This window comes from Ipomoea nil, unplaced genomic scaffold, assembly GCF_001879475.1.
Source record: "Ipomoea nil cultivar Tokyo-kokei standard unplaced genomic scaffold, Asagao_1.1 scaffold1576, whole genome shotgun sequence".
NCBI classification, from domain to species: domain Eukaryota; kingdom Viridiplantae; phylum Streptophyta; class Magnoliopsida; order Solanales; family Convolvulaceae; genus Ipomoea; species Ipomoea nil.
The window spans coordinates 768,054-790,000 of NW_017618004.1; the positions used below are offsets into that span (position 1 = coordinate 768,054).

Genomic DNA, 21,947 nt, shown 5'->3' on the forward strand with positions numbered 1-21,947 from the left:
GTAGGTTGGTCAGATGGTCTATGCGTTTAATCCAATACTACATACAGTTCATTCCCCGACCCGCAATCAAGGGGCAAGCACTCGCCGACTTCATCGTCGAGTGCACCGCCCGAGAAGCGATGAGGAAGACTGGTGGACCTTATCCATCGATGGTTCATCAAGTGTCAAAAGGTGCGGAGGCAGAGTGGTCCTCGTGACCCCAGAAGGGTTCCAAGCCTATTACGCCCTCCGTTTCCACTTCAAGCTATCTAACAACGAGGCCGAGTACGAGGCGCTTTAAGGCGGTCTCCAACTCGTGTTGAATATGAAGGCGGAGAAGGTGAATGTGCGATGCGACTCACGACTAGTGGTCGACTAGGTGACCGGCGATTTTGAAGCCAAAGTGGAGATGATGAGGTGGTACCGCGACGTAGTACTCTAGGTCCTAGGTCAAATGACCCTCTACGAAATTTTGCAGGTACCCAGGGACCAAAACGAGGACGCGGATTTATTATCTAAGCTCTGCCTTGGAGCCCTGGAGCACATCTCCAAAATAGCCTGGATCGAAAACCTCAAGAGGTCCAGCTTGGAGGCTTACCCGGTCCTCCCCATACAAAGCCGAACCTCGTGTTGGTTGGACCACCTAGTGGAATACAAGAAGACGGGTACCATACTGTCAAATGAGGCCGTGGCCAAAGCTTTCAAGAGGAGGGCTCCGATGTACATCCTTCTTGGCGACAACCTGTAAAAAACGTCTTACAATGGTGTCCTCCTCCGATGCTAATACCCATAGGAGGCCAAATCAGTTATAGAGGAGATACATGAAGGAACATGCTCAATGCACCAGGGGGCCTACACCATGGCCTGGAGGGCCATACTCCAAGGGTTCTTCTTGCCTAAGATGGCTAAGGAGTGCATGGACTACGCACGGAGTTGCCCGACGTGTTAGCACTTCCAGGTCGGCCCGGACCGACCCCCCACCAACTGCACACCCATCAGCTTAGTCATCCCGTTTCCAAGGTGGGGAATCGAAATAGTCGGGGCCCTACCCATGGGGTCCGGAAAAAGAAAGTACCTGGTTGTCGCGATAGATTATTTTACAAAGTGGGTCGCGGCAGAGCCTCTCGCAAGCATCATAAGCACACGATGCAAAGAGTTTGCGTACAAATTCATATTGTGCCGTTTCGGGGTCCCGATACAGATCATCTCTGATAATGGTCGCCAATTCGAAAGCGCAGAGTTCAAGGAATTCTTCGACCAATGGCATATCAACCATACCCGCGTAGCAGTCGTTTACCCGCAAGCAAACAGGCATGTGGAGAATGCCAATAGGACCATCATGGATGGTCTAAAGAAGAACATTGAAGCAGTTGGAGGAGCATGAGTGGAGGAGCTCGACGCCATCTTGTGGGCGTATTGTACAACCCCACGGAGGGCCACGGGCGAAACCCCCTTCGCGTTGTGATATGGATTCGAGGCCTGGGCTCCCACTGGGGCCGTGATTCTATCCCGCTGGGTCGAGGAATATGACCTCGACCTCAACGACGAACACCACGAAGCCGACCTTCACCTCATCGACGACAGGAGGGAAGCCGCTATGGTCTACGCGGAGAACTACTAGCGCCAAGCAAAGGCATACCACGACAAAAAAGTCAGACCTCGTTACTTCCAGGTCGGTGACGACGTCTGTAACACCCCAGATTTTCAAGACATTTTAAGCTTATATAATAAAGGTAATATCTCATTACATCCCAAATTATATCATAAGTGTACGGGGTGCTATGCCACACCTGGGCTAGAGAACCCAGGTGCACAGGCTGTCTAACTAATATCCATTGAAACACAATGCATAATATGGCACGCAGGCCGAAAGGGAAACTACTCTACTTCTACGCTCCAGTTCTAGCGCGCTCTAGTGCTCTAGTCCTCTGTGCCTGAAAGCCAAATATATCTGTTCAGCGAGAGATGCTGGCAACCCACTCCAACGCGTTGAAATACAATACATATAGCAATATATATAGATATACGAAAACCATTTTGAGCATGAAGATATATCCTACGAACTCTAGCTTTAAAACCGGGGATGACTCGGCAGGTAACGCCAGACACAGCAACAGTTATAACAGTCAAAAGCAGTTCATTATAGATAAGGCAATTAAGACAAGGCATAAGCAGTAATCATAACCCATCATAAACAATCCCCAATATGAGACCCATAGTCACATCCCAAGGCACTCATAGTCACAACTCGTCCATATCACACACATAACGCACATTGTTGGCGCCACGGGACCGATCGCATGCCCATACATGAGGGTCAGCGCATATAGCTCTGACACAGCCCCACAGCACCATGCCCCGTATCGCAACACGGGGAGGTCGATCGCAACCGACCGATGAACCGCAGCTCATCATAATGTTTGATCGCAACCAAACACTGGACCGCAGCCCAAGAGAATGTCATCTGACCGCAGCCAGGAAAGAGGACGAACCGCAGCTCGTATAGAAACGTCTGATCGCAACCAAACGGTGGACCGCAGCCCAAGAGAGTGTCATCTGACCGCAGCCAGGAATACCAATCTGACCGCAGCCAGCTTCTGAACCGCAGCTCAGGATAACCAATCCGATCGCAACCGAATTGGGGTAGCACACACACATAACACATAGCAAGCACATGCAACCCACGTTACACATTGGGAAGGGGGTAAAGCGTATAATAAACCTATGCGTGATCCATCACATACTAAGAATAGTCCTAAGGGGTTCATACTTCCTTCACCTAGGTCAATAGGATACCAATTCATCTAGCATGCGATATAACAGACTCATAAACCTACGAACGGTACCCGAAACATCAAACTAGACATAGGCACGACAAACGGGGTCCGTTGGGACACCACGGGGATCGGGGAAACATCAAACGGGGAAGCCGAGGTCCCGGGTGGGGTGAGATTCCAGCGGGTAGCCGGTGGGTGGGGGTCCACCCGCCGGCTGTCACTGTTCCGGGCAGCGGGTGCCCGGCGGGCAGCTGCCCGCCCGCCGGCTGCCCGCTGCCGGAGCTACCCGAGATTGCCGCGGGTAGGTGGCGGGTCCCCTACCCCCCACTGACTCTTTTCATCACTTTTCGCCCCGGGAACCGTTGTGGAACCCGAAACCATGCTTAGACACTTTTCAACGTAATTAACGACAACACATAGACAATTAACGGATCAAATACGATAGACGAACGGCACATAACCTAACATGCTTTTCTAATCATAATCAACACCCAAACATGCGATTTCCCACCCGATAATCCAAGAATCAAAGCATACGGTACAACCTAGGGTTCTAATCGCTTTTATATCAGCAAGAATACGATTCGTCTTCCAATTGCAAGATTCGGTAGGAACAACACATAATCATCAAGGATAGCAATTAATCATCAAGAACATCATAATCATCAAGAACAACACATAATCATCAAGAATCCCAATTAATCATCAAGAACATCGCAATTATCAAGAAACTCCCAATATCAAGATTATCAAGATTCCCCATGGAATCATTAAATCAACATCAATAATAATCATAGTAATTCGCCATTCACAATCATACGGGGGAAACCCTAAGGGGAAATCATAGCTATGAAAATAGGTTTTGTTGAGACATGGGTTACCTCTTAGCCTTAATTAGTTCCTTGGCTATGAAGGGTCTTTCTTTAAGCTTTCTTGCTTTCTTGCTTTCTTCTAAGGGAATTCTTGGAGCTCTCCTGGGGAGGTGGGGCGTTTAGGCGTGTGGGGAGTTCTAGGTGTCTCCTAAGTCCCTTATTTATATATTTAGGAGTCCTAATTAGGAACTAATATTATAGGCTTGCTAATTCTATTCCTTTCGGAACTAAGGATTGGGTTTAGGGGTTGGGTTTATATATGAGGGCCCATGGACTATGGTGGGCCTTTTTCCCTAATTGATCATTATGATTTATTCCTTCTCTTGGGCTTATTGATTGATTAATTAAATGGTTTTAGGGGCCGTAACACGGGGTGTTACAACGTCCTCTGTAGGCGAGAGGCAAGTTGACTTCAAGACGGAGGAAAGTTTGCAAAGAAGTGGGAAAAACCATACGTGGTTGAAGCCGAGGTACACCCGGGCAGCTACAAGTTGAAAACGCCGAAAGGCAAGATGATAGACAGGGTGTGGAACTCGGAGCACTTACTCAAGTTTTACCAATAAATGCATCTTTGTAAGGCAGTCTAACCACCTAATAATTCATTTTTGCAATAAAAGTAGCAAAGTTCGTCGAGCACTCATTTTATTGCTATTCGAGGAGGAAGAAGTGAGCGGTGCCTTACAAGGGTCCATCAGACCTCACAAGGGTCCATCCGACCCTAAAACGGTCCAACGGACCTTGCATGGGTCCATAAGACCTTACAAGGGTCCATCCGATCTCGGGGTCCGTCAGACAGACCTTGCAAGGGTCCATCCGACCTCGGGGTCTCGACAGACCTTGCAAGGGCCCATTCGACCTCGGGGTCCATCCGACCTTTGCAAGGGTCCATCAAACAGCTTACGCAACCCCGGGTCCAAAGTCGAGAGATTTTGACCTACAACCCTAGGGACGATACGAGATCCGACCTCGGCTATCGTCGAACGAAAGAGTTTTTGGATCCAAAGTCGAATGACTTCGACCTAAAACCACTAACACCCTAAGGGCGATACAAGGTTCGACCCCGCCTAGCGCCCAACGGAAGAGTCTTGGGTCCAAAGTCGGAGGACTTTGACCTAAGAACGCTACACCCTAAGGGTGATACAAGGTCCGACCTCGCCTATCGCCCAACGGAAGAGGTCTTGGGTCCAAAGTCGGAGGACTTTGACCTGAGAATGCTGCACCCTAAGGGCGATACGAGATCTGACCTCACCTGTCACCCAACGGAAGAGCTCTTGGGTCCCAAGTCGGAGGAATTTGACCTGAGAACGCTGCACCCTAGGGGTGGTACGCGGTCTGGCCTCGTTAAAGAGTCCGAGTTAAGGAGCTCATCGTGAAGAGATCAAGTCTTAAAGCTCATCCCAACGAGCACATGTTAAAGAGCTCATCACGAGGAGCCCGAGTTGAAGAGCTCATCAAGGGGCTCAGGTTAAGGAGGTTAAGTTAAAGAACTAGACGCATGGAGCTCGGGTGGAAGGGCTCAGCACGAAGAGCTCAAGCCAAGGAGCTTGGGTTGGGGAGCTAGAGCTCAAGTCCTTGCACCAGTTTGGACCTCAAGCTTTGGAGTCCAACCCGAGTAAGGTATGGAGCTCAGATCCTTGCACTTGTTAAAGGTTGGACCCCAAACGTTGGAGCTCACTCACGCAATGCAAAGAGAGCTAAGCACAAACAGTTGAATGAAAATATACATATACGCGTGTGACTTCGATGTTGTGTTTTGGAGGAGTAGAGTTGTGTTGTCCAAGGTCATGGAGTAAGAGTACTCTCTTTCGCTGACGACTTCGCATCTCAGAGAGTGGGGGACTGATGATGGAATAATTACGAATGGACCCGGAGCGAAGTAATACAGAGCGAATCAGACCCGGGACCCGATATGACTACGCACGTGACCGAGCAGACCATGGAGGGGTCTACCACCTCGGGTTCGGCCATATACGATGAATACAATATTCTATTAATACATAAGTCCTACCTTTGTAATAGTACTTTATATACGATTAATACAATATTCGTCCCCGTGACGTATATTCGTTCATTGTTATCGTTGTTACATTCTTTATTCATTCAATCCTTATTCGTCACAATTCATTCATATATTCGAGTTATATAATTCAGACCCCGGGTTAATATAATCCATCAAAGGGCAAAATAGTCCTTTGATGTGGAATTCCAATTTCGAGGAGACTAGCTCTCAAACCAAGTAATAGAAATATAAATTCTATAAAATTTGGTGGGAATGTAATTACACTACTATTCTACCAATCACCTCTAATGGTGGGGGTATATTTGTAATTTTCCATTTAGAGCACGTAATCAATATGTGTAATCATTTCTATATTTAATCGTGGGAAAATGACACTTTTTACCCCTGAGTTATATACTTATAACACTTTTTCCCCCTCAATTATTTAGGTAAGCACATTAGCCCCCTCAATTATTCTAAAAATGGTGTTTTTTCCCCTTGATATATTAAATTGACATTTATACCCTTAAAGTAAACATTTTATTTATTTTACTACTCCAACAAATTATTGCGTATACATAGGGATGACCACAGTTCGGTTTGAATTGAACCGGATACTAAAGCAATCGAATTAATAGTTTCCCGGTTATAATTTAGATCTAGAACCCAATATTTAAATGTCAATTTATTAAAATTATGTATCAAAAAAATTGAATCTTGAACCGTGAACCGGCAATTCCGAATCCGATTCGCGCTTTTGAACCGTCTTTATTTTAAAATTTTATTTTTTATTTTAAAATAGTCTAAATTCAACAATAAATGTATTTTATTTTTTCAGTTCGGAACATGAACCGTCCGTTCCGGTTCACGGATTTACTAAACTCTAAATATCGAATTTCGATTCTAAATTGTAATTAGAATATTTCAGTTTGGTTGCTATAGTGTTTGTTTGGTTTGAACCAAATTATGGTCATAATTTGTTGGAGAAAAAAAAAATAAATTAAATATTTAATTTAAGGGTAAATATGTCCATTTAACATTTCAGGGGAAAAAACAACCACTTCAATAATTTAAGGAAAAAAAATGTTATAGATATATAACTCAGGAGGAAAAAGTGTCATTTTCCTTTTAATCGTTCAAAAGCAAGTTTGAGAAAATTTATTTTGATTATGTTAATCATATTTATATTTAATCATCTGAAAGTTATGTCACAGTTGACTCCTACAGTCCTACCCTATATAAAAGTTACCGATCTTTTAATAGAGACAACTTATTTTTTTTAAGCAAATAAATATACAGTATAATATAATTACAATTTCAATTGATTCATGAAATAAAGTAAAGTAAAGTTTGACTAAAATTCCAAAACAATTAATACTAATAGTTATAATAGTCTTAAATGAATAATAATATCAATCACCTCGATATGAACAAATCTTTTTGCCATGATTTCCAAATTCTATCATTTGAGTCAAAGTTTTATGAGAATATATATAATTGTACGTTATTCGAATTATTTAAACTAAAATTAAAAATTCAACTTGAATTTTATAATAATAGTATATTAATTTAAAAACTATTTCAGTTAAATTTAATATTTTGTTAGTGTTTTGTATTTTTTTGTTGGATTGTATAAAAAATAATAATATTCAAATAATAAAATAATTTTAAAAAAAAATTGAACCAAATTTTTTGGGTCCACCCAAGTTCCAAACCAATCCGAATTCAACAATATGAAATCAAATATTTGAAATAAAATTCAAATATCACTCCAATGAAACAAACTCCACTCCTTTTGGTGTGAAAGGAGAAAATTCTCCGCCCTAGCCCCACAAGGCCACAAGAGATAAGAGCAAGAGTTAATCACGATTTTAGTCCCTCAATTATTTTCTAACCTAAAAATTAATTTAATATGTTTAAAATTTTGTCAATTAAGTCTTTTAGAGATTAAAATGATGATTTTTACATTTTTAAAATTTTGTCAATTTGATCTCTGAAAAAGTTTAATTGGTAAAATTTTAAATAATTCGATGATCAAATTGGTTGAAATTAAAATATATGTACTATATTACCATTGAAAAATAATTGAGATATCAAAATGTTGGTTTTCCCTCACAACAATTTAACTATCATATAAAAATAGAATAATTTAGAGAATGCTTTAAAAAGTTAATTTTTTTTTTTTCAGAAATGAAGAACTTACTGTTCAAGATTGACAACCACATCAACAGTGCTTTCCCCGAGGCCATTTTTTATGTTGTCAGGAGCAGAATTGTTAGAAGAAACCTCGGACTGATTGATCGCAGAAGTTTGAACTGTCACACCCATTTTCTCCCTGTTTTGTCCAGATAAACAATTTTTTGTTTAATCTGCTAATGTCTGCTATACCTCTTCCTTTGTGTATATATATTGGGGTAAGGAAAAAGATAAATGCATTTAATTGTGATCATCATTTAATATATAGAGAGGCACATATATGATATGTTAAAAACTAATCCATCAATTGACAATAATTAAATACTAAAGATTATAGGAATACCATGAAATATGCAAATAATAAAGGTAATTTTATATTGATGAATCATAATTCATAAATATTACCAAACCGTTCTGTTTGGTTCCCTTTTTCGTTATATTACTGGTTCGGTTCGGTTCGATTCGGATAAACTGAACTGAATTGTCCATCTCTATTAACAAGATTGTTTAAATAAAACATTTAAAAATATAATTAGTAGTTGCCTAAAATTAAAAAATAAAATAAAATATAATATTAATAATACATAAAAAAAATTATATACCGGATATACTGTTAGGCATCAAGCAAAAGAGTTGTTATTTGTAATAACAATTTGGGACTGCAAAGTGCATTTCGCTATTTGCAGAAACGCAGCTATTACAACAACTCATCAATAAATTAAATACGTACGTTACAAGTCAATTAGATTTTAAGAATGGGGCTTTAAAAAAAGAAAAAAAAAAGATTTTAAGAATAGAATCCAACAATAATACACAAGGTTATATCAACAAACCACTAGTTATGTGAATTTTAGAGTATAATACTAATAATTGCTTTTTAACAAACCAGGGTCTTCCTAATACTAATAATTGCTTTTTAACAAACCAGGGTCTTCCTAATTTCAACAAACCACTAGTTATACACTTATAGTTACTTTTTAGAGCTATATCAATGGACCCTAATTAACTTTTAAATAACTTTTATGAACTTAGAAAATCCAACAATCGATCACACAATACAAAAACAATCAATTTAGCATTCGAAAACTGACTAAGTAGATGGAACATGATTCCCGTCTTAGTATGTTACGAGTTTGATTTTTGTCAACATCTTCTTGTTCGAGTGTGTCACCCAAGGTCTTCCTAATGCAATTTACCTCTAATGTATAGTTTGTAAACTATTAAACAAGAATGTAGTTTATCAAGCACACACCCTTACAGCCTTAGAGGGCGTTTGGTATCCAGTAAAGTTCGCACTTTCCTTGGATTTTAAAAGGTGTAAAAATTAGACTCACGTTTGGTGCAATCTTTGACTTAGGAAAGTTTAGGCCAATGAGAACACCAAACACATTAATTAATTTTTCCTGTAAAGTTACATTATTCCCATCAAATATATTCCTTGAATTTTTAATTTTTTTTTTTAAATTTAATTGATGAAAAAATATCAAACCTCCTTTAAGTTAGCTGCTATGGTTTCTAAAAACAATCAATATAATGGTTTGAGTTAGTTGCTATGGTTTCTAAAAACAATCAATATAACAATTAAATATACGTTATGGATATTCTATCAAAGCCATAGATTACAACAAATCCTTTACAACTGTTTGGAGTATGATTGTTGGGGTAACTGTGTTTATTAATCTAAATAATCTGTTTATGGGTGATGGCGCCATGGTATATCCGGGGTCATTTTATTCGAAAAGTCTTTGTCCAAGAGAGATGTTTTAAGAAGTCTGGAGCAAAATAAACTAAGTAGGTGCAACAAAAATGGATCAAACCCTCAACCTCTCACTTAATAACACACGGTTAATCCACTTAGTTACACTAACTCTTGTGTATTAAAGGGCATAAAGCTCAACTTATGCATGGGAAATGCGCTGGAAGCTAGTCCACGCTAACATTTGTCGCTTTTGACTTTACCACTTCTTTGGCCATGGCCCAACTCCCAAACACCTACCACATGTGCAATCGTTATGCTGTGCATCCGTATGCACCATGCATGGTGCATACAGATGCCAAAACGACGGCGTTTTATTAGAAAACGCGCGTCTTCCCTTTTAAAAAAATTCAGGTTCGATTCCCAACAATAACATTATATTGTTCATTCATTCTGGAATTTTAGAATAGATTATGGAATTATAGTTCATTGATTATAGAATTATAGTTCATCGATTATGAAATTGTAGTTCATCGATTATGAAATTTTAGTTTATAGATTATGGAATTTTAGTTCATTCATTCTGGAATTTTTAGTTCATAGATTAGATTATGGAATTATAGTTCATCGATTATGGAATTATAGTTCATCGATTATGGAATTTTAGTTCATATGTTGTTGCTGGGAATCGAACGTGATTTTTTTTTAAGGGGAGACGCGCGTTTTATTAAAACGACGTCATTTTTGCATCCGTATGCACCATGCATGGTGCATACGGATGCACAGCATAATTTGCCCCACATGTGATGTGAGCTTAATTGTGCATGTTTCCCTTATTAGTTTGAATCTATTTGTGGGCTTAAGTTCATGAAAATGTTATTTTAAATGCATATTCACTTGTTTTCTCATTTAGATATGATTTTACACTTGATTTGAATGTTTTACGATTTTTGTTAGTGTTTTGAAACCATTGTATGTCAATTGCAAAGGTAAGGGGAAGTCTCTTAGAAAGCAAAGAAAGATGGCCCAGAGACAGAACCAAATAAACTTGAATCTTAATGGAGATGGGGATAACAATGGAGTCAATCAACCACCACCCCTAGCTAGAGTCATGTCACACTACATTGCACCTGATGTTGAGGAACATGATAGCATCAATGTTTCAGGTGTGGAGGCCAACAATTTTGAAATTAAGCCGGTCATCGTACACATGATCACTTCTGATCAATTTGGAGGGTCACCAACGGAGGATCCAAATGCTCATATCACAAAGTTCCTACGGATATGTGGCACCTTCAAAATCAATGGAGTACCTAAAGAAGCCATTAAACTCCGACTATTTCCCTTCGGATAAGGCTCATGGTTGGCCCATCTCACTTCCAGCCAACCATTTTGTTACTTGGGATCAGTTTCATAGGGAATTCTTGAAAAAGTTATACCCAATTTCCAAGACCTAAAAGATGAGGAGGGCAATCCAAAATTTCAAGCAATTGACAAGTGAATCTCTAACCGAGTATTGGAAGAGATTCAAGGAGCTAAGAAGGCAATATCCACGCCATGGGATCGGGAGTTGGGATTTTATGAAAGCTTGCTTGACAATTCAAGAGTCTTAGTTGATGCTTCTTCGGGTGGTTCATTCACACTTTTGGAACCAACTCAAGCCGAAGAACTGTTGGAGAAGATTGCTATGAATGGATCAACATGGTACTCAGAAAGATCTTCTCAAAGTACTATTTTAATTACGCTCTAGGTTCATTTGACAATATATATTATTGTATGACTCTGAATTTTAGTTTTATTTTCCATAAACACTAGTTTCATTATAACAACACTAAACTATCATTTTAATTATACTACAGTTTCATTTGACAATATACGTTGTTGAATGAGCTCTATTTTTAGTTTCATTTTCCACACACACTAGTTTCATTATAGCAACACTGAAATATCATTTAAATTCTACTACAATTTCATTTGACGAGCATATCATGGTCCACCTAGCACTGTGAACCATGGTCCACAATATAACAATTGATACTCAATCGTTATACCATGGACTATGGTTCACACTGCACTATGGACGCAGGTTTATGTGTTTGTGTTTTATGTTATGACTTTTTGTGTCTTGCGTTGTGAAATTATGTACCTTATGATGGGTATGAATTTTGTATTTGGAACAAATTAGTAATTGTGTCTTATGTTATGAATTATTGAATCTTGTGTTGTGAAATTTATTCTATGAACACGAATTATATACCCAAATTAGATTTGAAAAATATATAACATTTGTATGTGTTTTGTGTTATGATTTTTGTGTCTTGTGTTATGAAATTATGTACCTTAGGAGTATGAATTCTGTACCTCGTCTTTTCAATCCGCCCAGCTGGGTCCATAATGTTATGCTTGTATCTTGTGTTGTGATTTTGTGTGTTTTGTGTTATGAAATTTTGTACCTTACAAGTATGAATTTTGTACATCGTTGTTTCCATTCATGATTCATAATACTATGTGGACCCGATCCATGATATAAATTACCAATGTATGTTTATGGGCAAATTATGTTGTGCATCAGTATGCACCATGCATGGTGCATACGGATGCAAAAATGACGTCGTTTTATTAAAAACACGCGTCTCCCCTTAAAAAAAAAAAATCAGGTTCGATTCCCAGCAACAACATATGAACTAAAATTTCAGAATCGATGAACTATAATTCCATAGTCGATGAACTATAATTCCATAATCGATGAACTAAAATTCCAGAATCTAATCTATGAACTAAAAATTCCAGAATCTATGAACTAAAATTTCATAATCGATGAACTATAATTCCAGAATCGATGAACTATAATTCCAGAATCAATGAACTAAAATTCCATAATCTATGAACTAAAATTCCAGAATGAATGAACAACATAATGCTGTTGCTGAGAATCGAACCTGAATTTTTTTTTAAGGGGAGACGCGCATTTTTAATAAAACGACGTCGTTTTTGCATCTGTATGCACCATGCATGGTGCATACGGATGTACAGCATAACTACTCACGTTTATGTTACTATTGTTTGGTATTAGAAGTTGACAGGCCTTTCTTGAATCCTTATTAGTTATTACATGTCTAGACTCTTATAAGCATGGCCCATTGTTTCCATTCATGATTCATAATACTATGTGGACCTGATCCATGATATAAATTACCAATGTATGTTTATGGGCAAATTATGTTGTGCATCAGTATGCACCATGCATGGTGCATACGGATGCAAAAACGACGTCGTTTTATTAAAAACGCGCGTTTCCCCTTAAAAAAAAAATCAGGTTCGATTCCCAGCAACAACATATGAACTAAAATTCCAGAATCGATGAACTATAATTCCATAGTCGATGAACTATAATTCCATAATCGATGAACTAAAATTCCAGAATCTAATCTATGAACTAAAAATTCCAGAATCTATGAACTAAAATTTCATAATCGATGAACTACAATTCCAGAATCGATGAACTATAATTCCAGAATCAATGAACTAAAATTCCATAATCTATGAACTAAAATTCCAGAATGAATGAACAACATAATGCTGTTGCTGGGAATCGAACCTGAATTTTTTTTTAAGGGGAGACGCGCATTTTTAATAAAACGACGGCGTTTTTGCATCTGTATGCACCATGCATGGTGCATACGGATGTACAGCATAACTACTCACGTTTATGTTACTATTGTTTGGTATTAGAAGTTGACAGGCCTTTCTTGAATCCTTATTAGTTATTACATGTCTAGACTCTTATAAGCATGGCCCATTATCGGCTTATCGCACCCCAAAAAAAGTCAATCGTTATGCCATGGGACCGCGTTCACCATGGATAGTGAACACGATCCCAACGGTGACGATACTGTTATTTTTTATTTTTTTTTTCTTTCTTAATTAACTGCGCGACTTTCTTCTTCATTTTTACATTTCGCGGTTTCACTTCATTTTCGCGCAAGTTTCTTCAACACACATAAATTATGAATGTGCAGATATAGATTTATGAATGTGCAGTTATGAAATTATGAATATTCTTTTATGAGATTATGAATTTTCTGTTATAGAATTATAAATTTTCTGTTATGAAATTATGAATTTTCTATTATGAGATTATGAATTTACAGAAAATTCATAATTACATAACTGTATATTCATAATCTCATAACAGAAAATTTATAATTTAATAAATGTAAATTCATAATTTCATAACAGAAATTCTTAATCTCTGTTATGAGATTATGAATTTACAGAAAATTCATAATTACATATTGTAAATTCATAATCTCATAACAGAAAATTCATAATCTGAACATAAAATGTAAAACGCCGTTAACATTACATTAACTAATTTTTTTTCCCGTAAAAATAACGCCGTTTGAGCCCGTGTTCACCACCATTTATGGTGAACACGTTTCCAGGGCATAATTTGCAGAAAAAAAGTACAAGCTTATTAAAAATGATGACAAATTAATGCTTATCAAATGGGAATGAGGGAAAATTATGATGTGCAATCGCATGGTGCACACGGTTACAAAAACGACGTCGTTTTACTTTTTAAAAAAAAAATTATTTTTGATTGCCGTTAGTTACGTAAATATATATTCATAATTTTATAATTTCACATTCTGAATGTATAGTTATGAAGTTATGGAGGTGTAGTTATGAAATTCTGAATGTATAGTTATGAAGTTATGGATGTGTAATTATGCATGCAGTTCTGAATGTATAGTTATGAAGTAATAATTTCACATTCTGAATGTATAGTTATAAAGTTATGGATGTGTAGTTATGCAATTCTGAATGTATAGTTATGAAGTTATGGATGTGTAGTTATGCATGCAATTCTGAATGTATAGTTATGAAGTTATGGATGTGTAGTTATGCATGCAATTCTGAATGTATAGTTATGAAGTTATGGATGTGTAGTTATGCATGTAATTCTGAATGTATAGTTATGAAGTTATGGATGTGTAGTTATGCATGCAATTCTGAATGTATAGTTATGAAGTTATGGATGTGTAGTTTTGCAATTCTGAATGTATAGTTATGAAGTTATGGATGTATAGTTCAAATTATGCACAACATAACGCCGTTAACGGCAATTGAAACTGATTTTTTTTTTTTTTAAAGTTGGACGTCAAAACGACGTCGTTTTTGCAATCGTGTGCACCATGCATGGTGTACACGGTTGCAGAGCATAACGCTTCACTAGTTGAGAGTCTACACTGAATTTTACCTTGTGACCAAATAAACTTAAGTTGCCATAGTGGGCAAGCTCAGTGGAACTAAATGAACATTGTGGACTCATTCATACAATCTTGTAGTTATTAGTAAATCATTTTTCACAGTACTTTGTTACAAAGATTATTGCATGGAGACAAGTAGTAAAAGATGCAGGACTGAAATTAAAACTAAATAGCCACACCCAAACGATAACAAATATAAAAATATAAACAGTTCAGAGTTCAGACTCTGTTCCCATTTTCCTTGCTCTCCTCTTCGTCGATGGTGTCACAGAGATCTCCGCCCAATGTCTCCGGCAAAGAAACCAGAAACAAGCAGCACAAAACACTGGCCAATCCGAAAACCCCGTAAGAGTAAAACCTGTTCCCTCTCCCCAGCGCCACCAGCAAGGGGCTAATCGCGCCGCCCACCACCATGGCTTGCCTCGCCATCGCCACCGCGGAGTTCCTCACGCACGTCGGAAACAGCTCCAGCGTGTATATCAGCAGAATATTGAACGCCGTGCAGGCGGTGAAGAACGCCACGATTTCCAGCCCGATCTGCACCGCCTTTAACTCCTCCCCCACAAACACAACGCACCCGAGGTTGCACACCCCGCTCAGGACACCTAACCCCACCACCGTGCTCCGCCGCCGCAGCTTGTCTATCAGCAGTAACGTCACCAGCGACGCCGGTAGCTCCGACACGGCGTTTAGCGTCGTGCTCAGGTAGAGGTTAAACGGCATTTCGCCGACGCCTAACGGTATGCCGTAATACACTAATCCTATCCCGAGAGCCACCCACATGACCGTTAATAGCCGCCGCAAAGCCCAGCCTTTGTTTATTAGTAGCTTTAGGGCGGAGTATAAATCCATTTGCTCATCCAAATCTATAAGGCCTTGATCTTGGTTGTCGGAAAAGATGGTGGTTCTGGTTATGCTGCTGCGGGTCTCCGGCGGGGCCATGGTTTTGATGGTTTCGACGAAATCTTGGGTTAGTCCTCTCAGATAAAGCCACCTCGGAGATTCTCGAGCCACGAGGTAGACTATAACAGAGTATATGATCCCGGGGATGCCGGTAAAGAGATAGAGATATCTCCAGGAAGACCCGGCATTGAAGTACGCCATGGCCGGTAAAGAGAGGAAGCCGAGAGTAAAACATACGAAGCCGATGATCCCAACCTGTCCCCGCCACCGCCGCCCCACAATCTCCGTCGACAAAACTAGCGCGCAGGTCCCGATGGTGGCCCGGGCGAACCCCGTCAGGAACCTCAACGACGAGTAGACCCACACGTTCGTGGCGGCCGCGGTGACGACGGCGGCCACGTTCATGAGGAAGCACGAGAAGGCCAGCATTTTCTTCCGGCCAATGGAGGCGTCGGCGAGCGTGGACAGCGCCAGCCCGCCGACCAAACACCCGACAAAGTACGAGGTTGCCGGCAGGCCGGTGATAACCGCCCCGGCACACTGTAGACCCCACTCGGAAACCACGGAGGTCTGCGGCGGCGCGTCCCACGCCCACGCCTCCTCCGGAAGCTCACAGATTACATTATTATCGGCCGCCGGTGAACAGAGCGGCGACGACGAGGTGCTATTGCAGTGCCAAGTGGGCACAAGGTCGGTAAAGACGGTGACGAAGGTCTGCTGGGCGTCGAATACCCATGCGAAATTAGCAAGGGTGGCTTGCAGGAACTGTGCCCAACTAAACCTTCCAAGCCAAACTTCTATGGTGTCGTCCAAGGAACGTTTTGTTCTGTTTTTCCTTTCGTCGTTGGTTGTTGGGAGAATCAACAGGGGATTCTTTTCTGGATGTTGATCCATCAACATGGTAATGGATCTAACATATGAAAATCCTATGTCTGCAACACAAGACAAGGCCTTACGTTTATATATATCAAATAGGTGATATTGTCTTTGTAAAATTGGGTCACTACTGAACTTAAAAAGTATGCAATCAAACATAATTGTGTGTTCAGGACAAGTTGTGACCTTTTTTTATGTAGGAGGTCATAAGATTGAGCCTTGGAAGCATTTTTCATGTTCTTTGTGCTTCATACATTTTAATGATTTTAAATGCAATTTTTTCAATCTTTCATCCTAACTAGTATGACAGAGGAAAAGACGATTCTTAGTACATACCATGTAAGTTACATGATCAGATTCTATCAGGTAAAATTAGAAAAATATTTTAATCGTATAAATCTTATTTGATTCAATTGCATAAAAATAATAAGTTTAGTGACCTATTTGTAACTTTTTTCAATATTGAATAGTGTATTGTTTTCATTATGTATATCTGTATTATGTACTAATTTGTTTATATCAAAACTATTTATATTTAACCAAATATAAGGCCTTTGAATTAAATTATATTAAATGATATAAAGTTTTCTATTTGTCCATAGAAACAAAGGGAGGGGGATATAAAGCCATACACTTGCATTTAAAAAAAAAAAAAGAATGTTTAAAAAAAAAAAAAAAAAAAAAAACAAACTTAGATTTAAAAAAAAAAAAAAAAAACAAACAAACAAACAAAAGAATAAGGGTCAAATAGGCCATCAAACGGCACATGATAATGCAATTAGGCTACTGAACTTAAAAAACTAACAATTGGGTCCCTAAACTAACTAATTTCAAACAATTCTTCCAATTTGAAGATTTCCAATAGGTCAACAGGTCGTCTTCCCAAATTAATTATTTTTTAAAAAATAAATTTTAAAAAATAATTATTTAAATTTTAAAAAATAATAAAAAATAATTATTTAAATTAAAAATTATAAAAAAGTTGTTAAAGAAAATAATTAAGTAAAAATAAAATAAAATTTAATTGAAGAACGAATATTATATATAGCAAATAAAATGAACAGAAAAAATATTTAATTCAGATATAACAAGGGGAATTGATGCTTTTAGTCTTTTAGTTGAAGTTATAATGTATATTTAGTCACTCAATTATTCACAATATATATTTAGTTCCTAAGTTCTTAGTAGTGAATAATTTAATTTAGTGACGTTTGATTCATGGAATATATTGGCATAAAATATCATTTTGTGAAATAGATAGATTTGTTCCGCTATTTAGTTTGAAGTTTTGCAAGAAGGAATAGAATTTTACGTAATGTGCTACTCCCTTTGCAATGGGAATAGTCATTTCCAAGGCTCCTTGGTATTAGCTATTTATAGCTCATTCGGAATAACTAATTTTTATTATTTCAAAAATGCCCTTAAAATTCTTCATATATATATTTTTTACGGTCTTTTGCATGTCGGCTCACCAAGTCCATGGACTAGGGTTCATGCAACTATAGCCCGCCCCATGCAGATCGACGGGCCCCGTGGCCCGGTCCGTGATTTTTTTTATTTATTTTTAATTCAAAATTTTTAAAAATAAGTAAAGTCTATAAATAATATTCATTTTTTTGTATTTCAAAATTAAAAAAAAATTACATTTTTTAATTAAAACTGTGTAGTTTATATATATATATATATATATATATATATATATATATATATATATCAAAAGAGTGCTATTCATAGAAAGATTTTATCAAAAGTATCAAATAATTAAAATTTTGAAGTATTCAATTCTTTTCATTTTCGTGCTCATTTTCTAGAAAATGAACCAAACAAACAAAGACAGTTTTTCGTTATGTAGACAAACACCGGAAAGGAAAATGTTTTCTGGAAAATGACTCATTTTCCAGAAAACATTTTCCATAAGTCATTTTTCGGATTTTCAAACGCACCCTAATATTAAAGTCTTAATAGAACTCTAACCACAAATCCTACTACTGTCCTCAAACAATATTAGTATATATTTAATATTTTATGATTAATCCTACTGCCGAAATCTCATCAAACAATATTAGTATATATTTAATATTTTATGATTTAATTTTTATTTGATCTCCCTTATGTCCCGTATTTGGTTTCAACCATACCCATACAATTATTTTATTCAGAATTATAATCAATCTTGACTATATTATCTTGCATTTGTAAACTTAGAATTACCAATTTAAATACACAAATTTAACATTCAATTATCTATGCATGAACAATTCTAATATAATCTTGCCTTGATCTATTTTAAAATACTTATTTAAAAAAAACATTGGGTATTATTCCAATCGCGCAATGCGCGTAAAAAACTAGTTCATTGAATAAGATTCTTATGAATTGAAAACATTTGTTTATTAGGTAAAATCACTATTACTTAAATCTTCAGATTTGTTTGTTAGGGACCACAACATTTTTGTTTTGTTCGATTAAAGTTTAAAACATAAAACAATTTTTTATTTGACAAAAACTTGTGTGAGGCTGTCTCATAACTCCTTATTCGTAAGATTGCTCAAGTTGTAATGCTTATACTGGAAAATATAATACTAATCAGAAATAAAGTGTTTGTTACTTATAATAGAAAATATAATATCTTTGAAGAAAAATATACTCTAATATTTTTATATTTTGATTTAAAAGTATTACATTTTTCCTTAAAAATATTACACTTTTTTTAAGTAACAAACACTTTATTTTTAATTAGTATAATTTTTAATTTTAATATTATATTTTCATATTGACTCGACCTATCTCACGAATAAGGATTTGTGAAACCGCGTTAGGGGAAAAATAAGTCTTTTGGTTTTAGGTTTAATGTAATGTAATGAGTAGTAAAAATGATGAGAATAAATAAAATTGGTGAGAGACGAAATTATTGTAGGGTATGTCAGGGTAATGGAGACAATTAGTTAGTTACTTAATGTAAACCAAAACGACAAGTGTTGAAAGGTTATGATTGGTCACACATGGAACACGACGAGATCAGATACATTCAGAAAGTGCGAATATGCATTATCTATTATTATTCTATTGAATTTTTTTAAATATTTGATTGTTAAGTAGATTTGATTGCTTTAAATATTATTTTTCTTTCTTATAACACTCATGATAATCAATATTGTAAAAATTGCGCCTAGGCGTTAGGCGGCGGCCGATAGTTTAGAAATTCGGCGGAATCACTATTCTAGGCAGTAGGTAGTAGGCGGCCTAGGCGCCGAGTAGGTCGATGTGGACTAGGCGGCCTACGTTAGCGGGATTTAACTAATTTTTTTAAAAAATTAAAATTAAAATTAAAATCGTCGCCTAGCGATTTTTTTAACCTTGATGATAATTTATAAAATAGTATTTATTCTATACTTCCTCAATCTCTTTTACTAGAGTTCGTTTTGCGGCCACTCATTTGGATGGTAACATATATGTAATTACACTACGTAGTAGTTGTCAATATTATTTTCTCTTATTTGGCTAATGGAATTTATTTATAAAATTCCTCACATTTCAGGAAAAAAAAAAATTTTGCTCAACATTGATATTTTGTTTTTCATGAAAAAAGTGTTTTGCGCCTTTGGTGGGACAATTTTGTCTTCATAGTACTTTCTTAATATCCATTATTATTATTGATGGTTTTATTGGAACCGGGTCCATCATAAACCAAGTATAGAGGTACAGAACAAGGTTGAAAAATAGTAGTATTACTACCTAGGATGTTAGGCCCAAAATGTATGCTTACAAAATCCGAGACATTGGCCCAAAACGGTATAATAAAATAGAATTTCAACAATGATTTCATTATATTGTTGAAATTCTATTTTATTCTCTTTATTTTTATTTTTTGAACCAAATGTCCCGAAAGGTACAAGAAGCAAAAACCTTACATTAAAAACATTTTAGTTTAATCCGAAAAGAAAATAATATTATTAATTACTATATTTATATGAATTAAGAAAGCTGAGCTTCGTGCTAATTAACATCATTAATTAAGCTTTCAAAAAAACATCATTCATTAATAGAAGGGAGCTGAGGAGATGAGAGGAAGAGTTTTACCATTTTCGTCCTGAAAGCTGGAGGGAGAGATCAAGAGGAATAGAGGATTGCATATGGAAGTTGGGCGTTTCGTCATTATTAGGCTTCGGGAGGATATTATTATTATTAGTATTATTTTTCTTCTTCTTGTAGGGGATTCCTCGGGCCTTAGACTGAGCGTCTCTGACTTCACGGAGGTAGAGGCGGATGGCGTTGTCGGCGAAGGGGTTTCTCTCCGGCAAGCCGCCGTTCTCCTCGAAGGCTGCGCGTAAGCGTCCGATGAGCGCGTTCAGGCTGCCCCACGCTTGGCGAAGGGGACAAGTGCAGAGCCCCGCCGGCTTCGGCTCCCCGAAGTACACGCAGCCTTGTAAGTGAACCTTAGTCTTCCCGAACTCAGGGCCGAGTTTTAAATTTTTGTGGCCCTGTTTGAGTAAATAAATAAGGCCCTACCAAAATTAAAATGTTTAAAACAAATACCGTAATTTTATTATCAAAATATATAACACAAAAAATTTATCCGTGCATCGCACGCACGCACATCGCACGGATAATGGGCAATTATTTGCTCGAATTCAAGCAAGGATAACATAAAAAACATATTCGATACAACTCATTTCATCAATTGCACTATATAATATTCGTTGTTATAATTTAATGATTATAACAAATCTTTTTCGTGCAACGCACAAGTAAAAATAGACATATTATGGAATAATAATAATAGTGTGCACAAGTTTTGAACCTTAAACCTCAAAGTTAAAATACAATAAATACATGTTCTTACCATTTTTTTATAAAGCCTTTTAGGTTTAATTAAAAACGTTTACTTTTTATTACTATACTAACTAGGTAAAAATAAAATATTGAGCTTCTAAAATTTGGGGCCCCTCTAAAATTTGGGGCCCTGTGCTATAGCCCGGCTTGTACAGCCCAAAATTCGGGCCTGCCCGAACTGGTCGAGACACCAGAGAAAATCGAGGACATGATTGTAATTGCAGAGGGGAAGTGGGACCGGCAGCTGCTGGTTCTTCAAGTACAGCCCAAACGTGTTCCAGTCGCGGCGTTTCTGCGCCTCGTAGCGGCTGAGCTGAATCGGCGGATGAGGCGGCGCCACCGCCGGTCTCCAAGACGACGACCCCTCCCCTAAAACCCTAATTTTATGGACCAAATCCATCACTTCAATTAAAAAAAATAAGATTAGAAATATACAAAAATAATAGAAAAATTAAATTTATACACGGTCAAAATAGAAGGGTTAAAAATGTCAATTTCCTTAATTTTTTTACCAAATATTTTATGCGGTATATGATGATAAGT

General features: G+C 37.4%; 2 protein-coding genes across 3 annotated transcripts; both read right to left on the bottom strand.

The window, feature by feature from the left end:
* Nucleotides 1-14,838: 14,838 nt before the first annotated feature.
* Nucleotides 14,839-16,604, bottom strand: LOC109190771 (organic cation/carnitine transporter 3-like). 2 transcript variants are annotated; one of them, XM_019341362.1, is made up of 2 exons: nucleotides 15,750-16,604; nucleotides 14,839-15,689 (listed from the first exon to the last, which is right to left on the bottom strand). In XM_019341362.1, the coding sequence occupies exons 1-2, from the start codon at nucleotides 16,593-16,595 to the stop codon at nucleotides 15,012-15,014; spliced, it is 1,524 nt and encodes a 507-aa protein (XP_019196907.1). In that variant the 5' UTR covers nucleotides 16,596-16,604; the 3' UTR covers nucleotides 14,839-15,011. The 2 variants fall into 2 exon arrangements, with proteins under 2 accessions (XP_019196907.1, XP_019196906.1); XM_019341361.1 differs by having other exon boundaries at nucleotides 14,839-16,604.
* Nucleotides 16,605-20,647: 4,043 nt separating this feature from the next.
* Nucleotides 20,648-21,804, bottom strand: LOC109190294 (protein LIGHT-DEPENDENT SHORT HYPOCOTYLS 7-like). The gene is made up of 2 exons (XM_019340768.1): nucleotides 21,643-21,804; nucleotides 20,648-21,052 (listed from the first exon to the last, which is right to left on the bottom strand). The coding sequence occupies exons 1-2, from the start codon at nucleotides 21,802-21,804 to the stop codon at nucleotides 20,648-20,650; spliced, it is 567 nt and encodes a 188-aa protein (XP_019196313.1).
* Nucleotides 21,805-21,947: the final 143 nt, after the last annotated feature.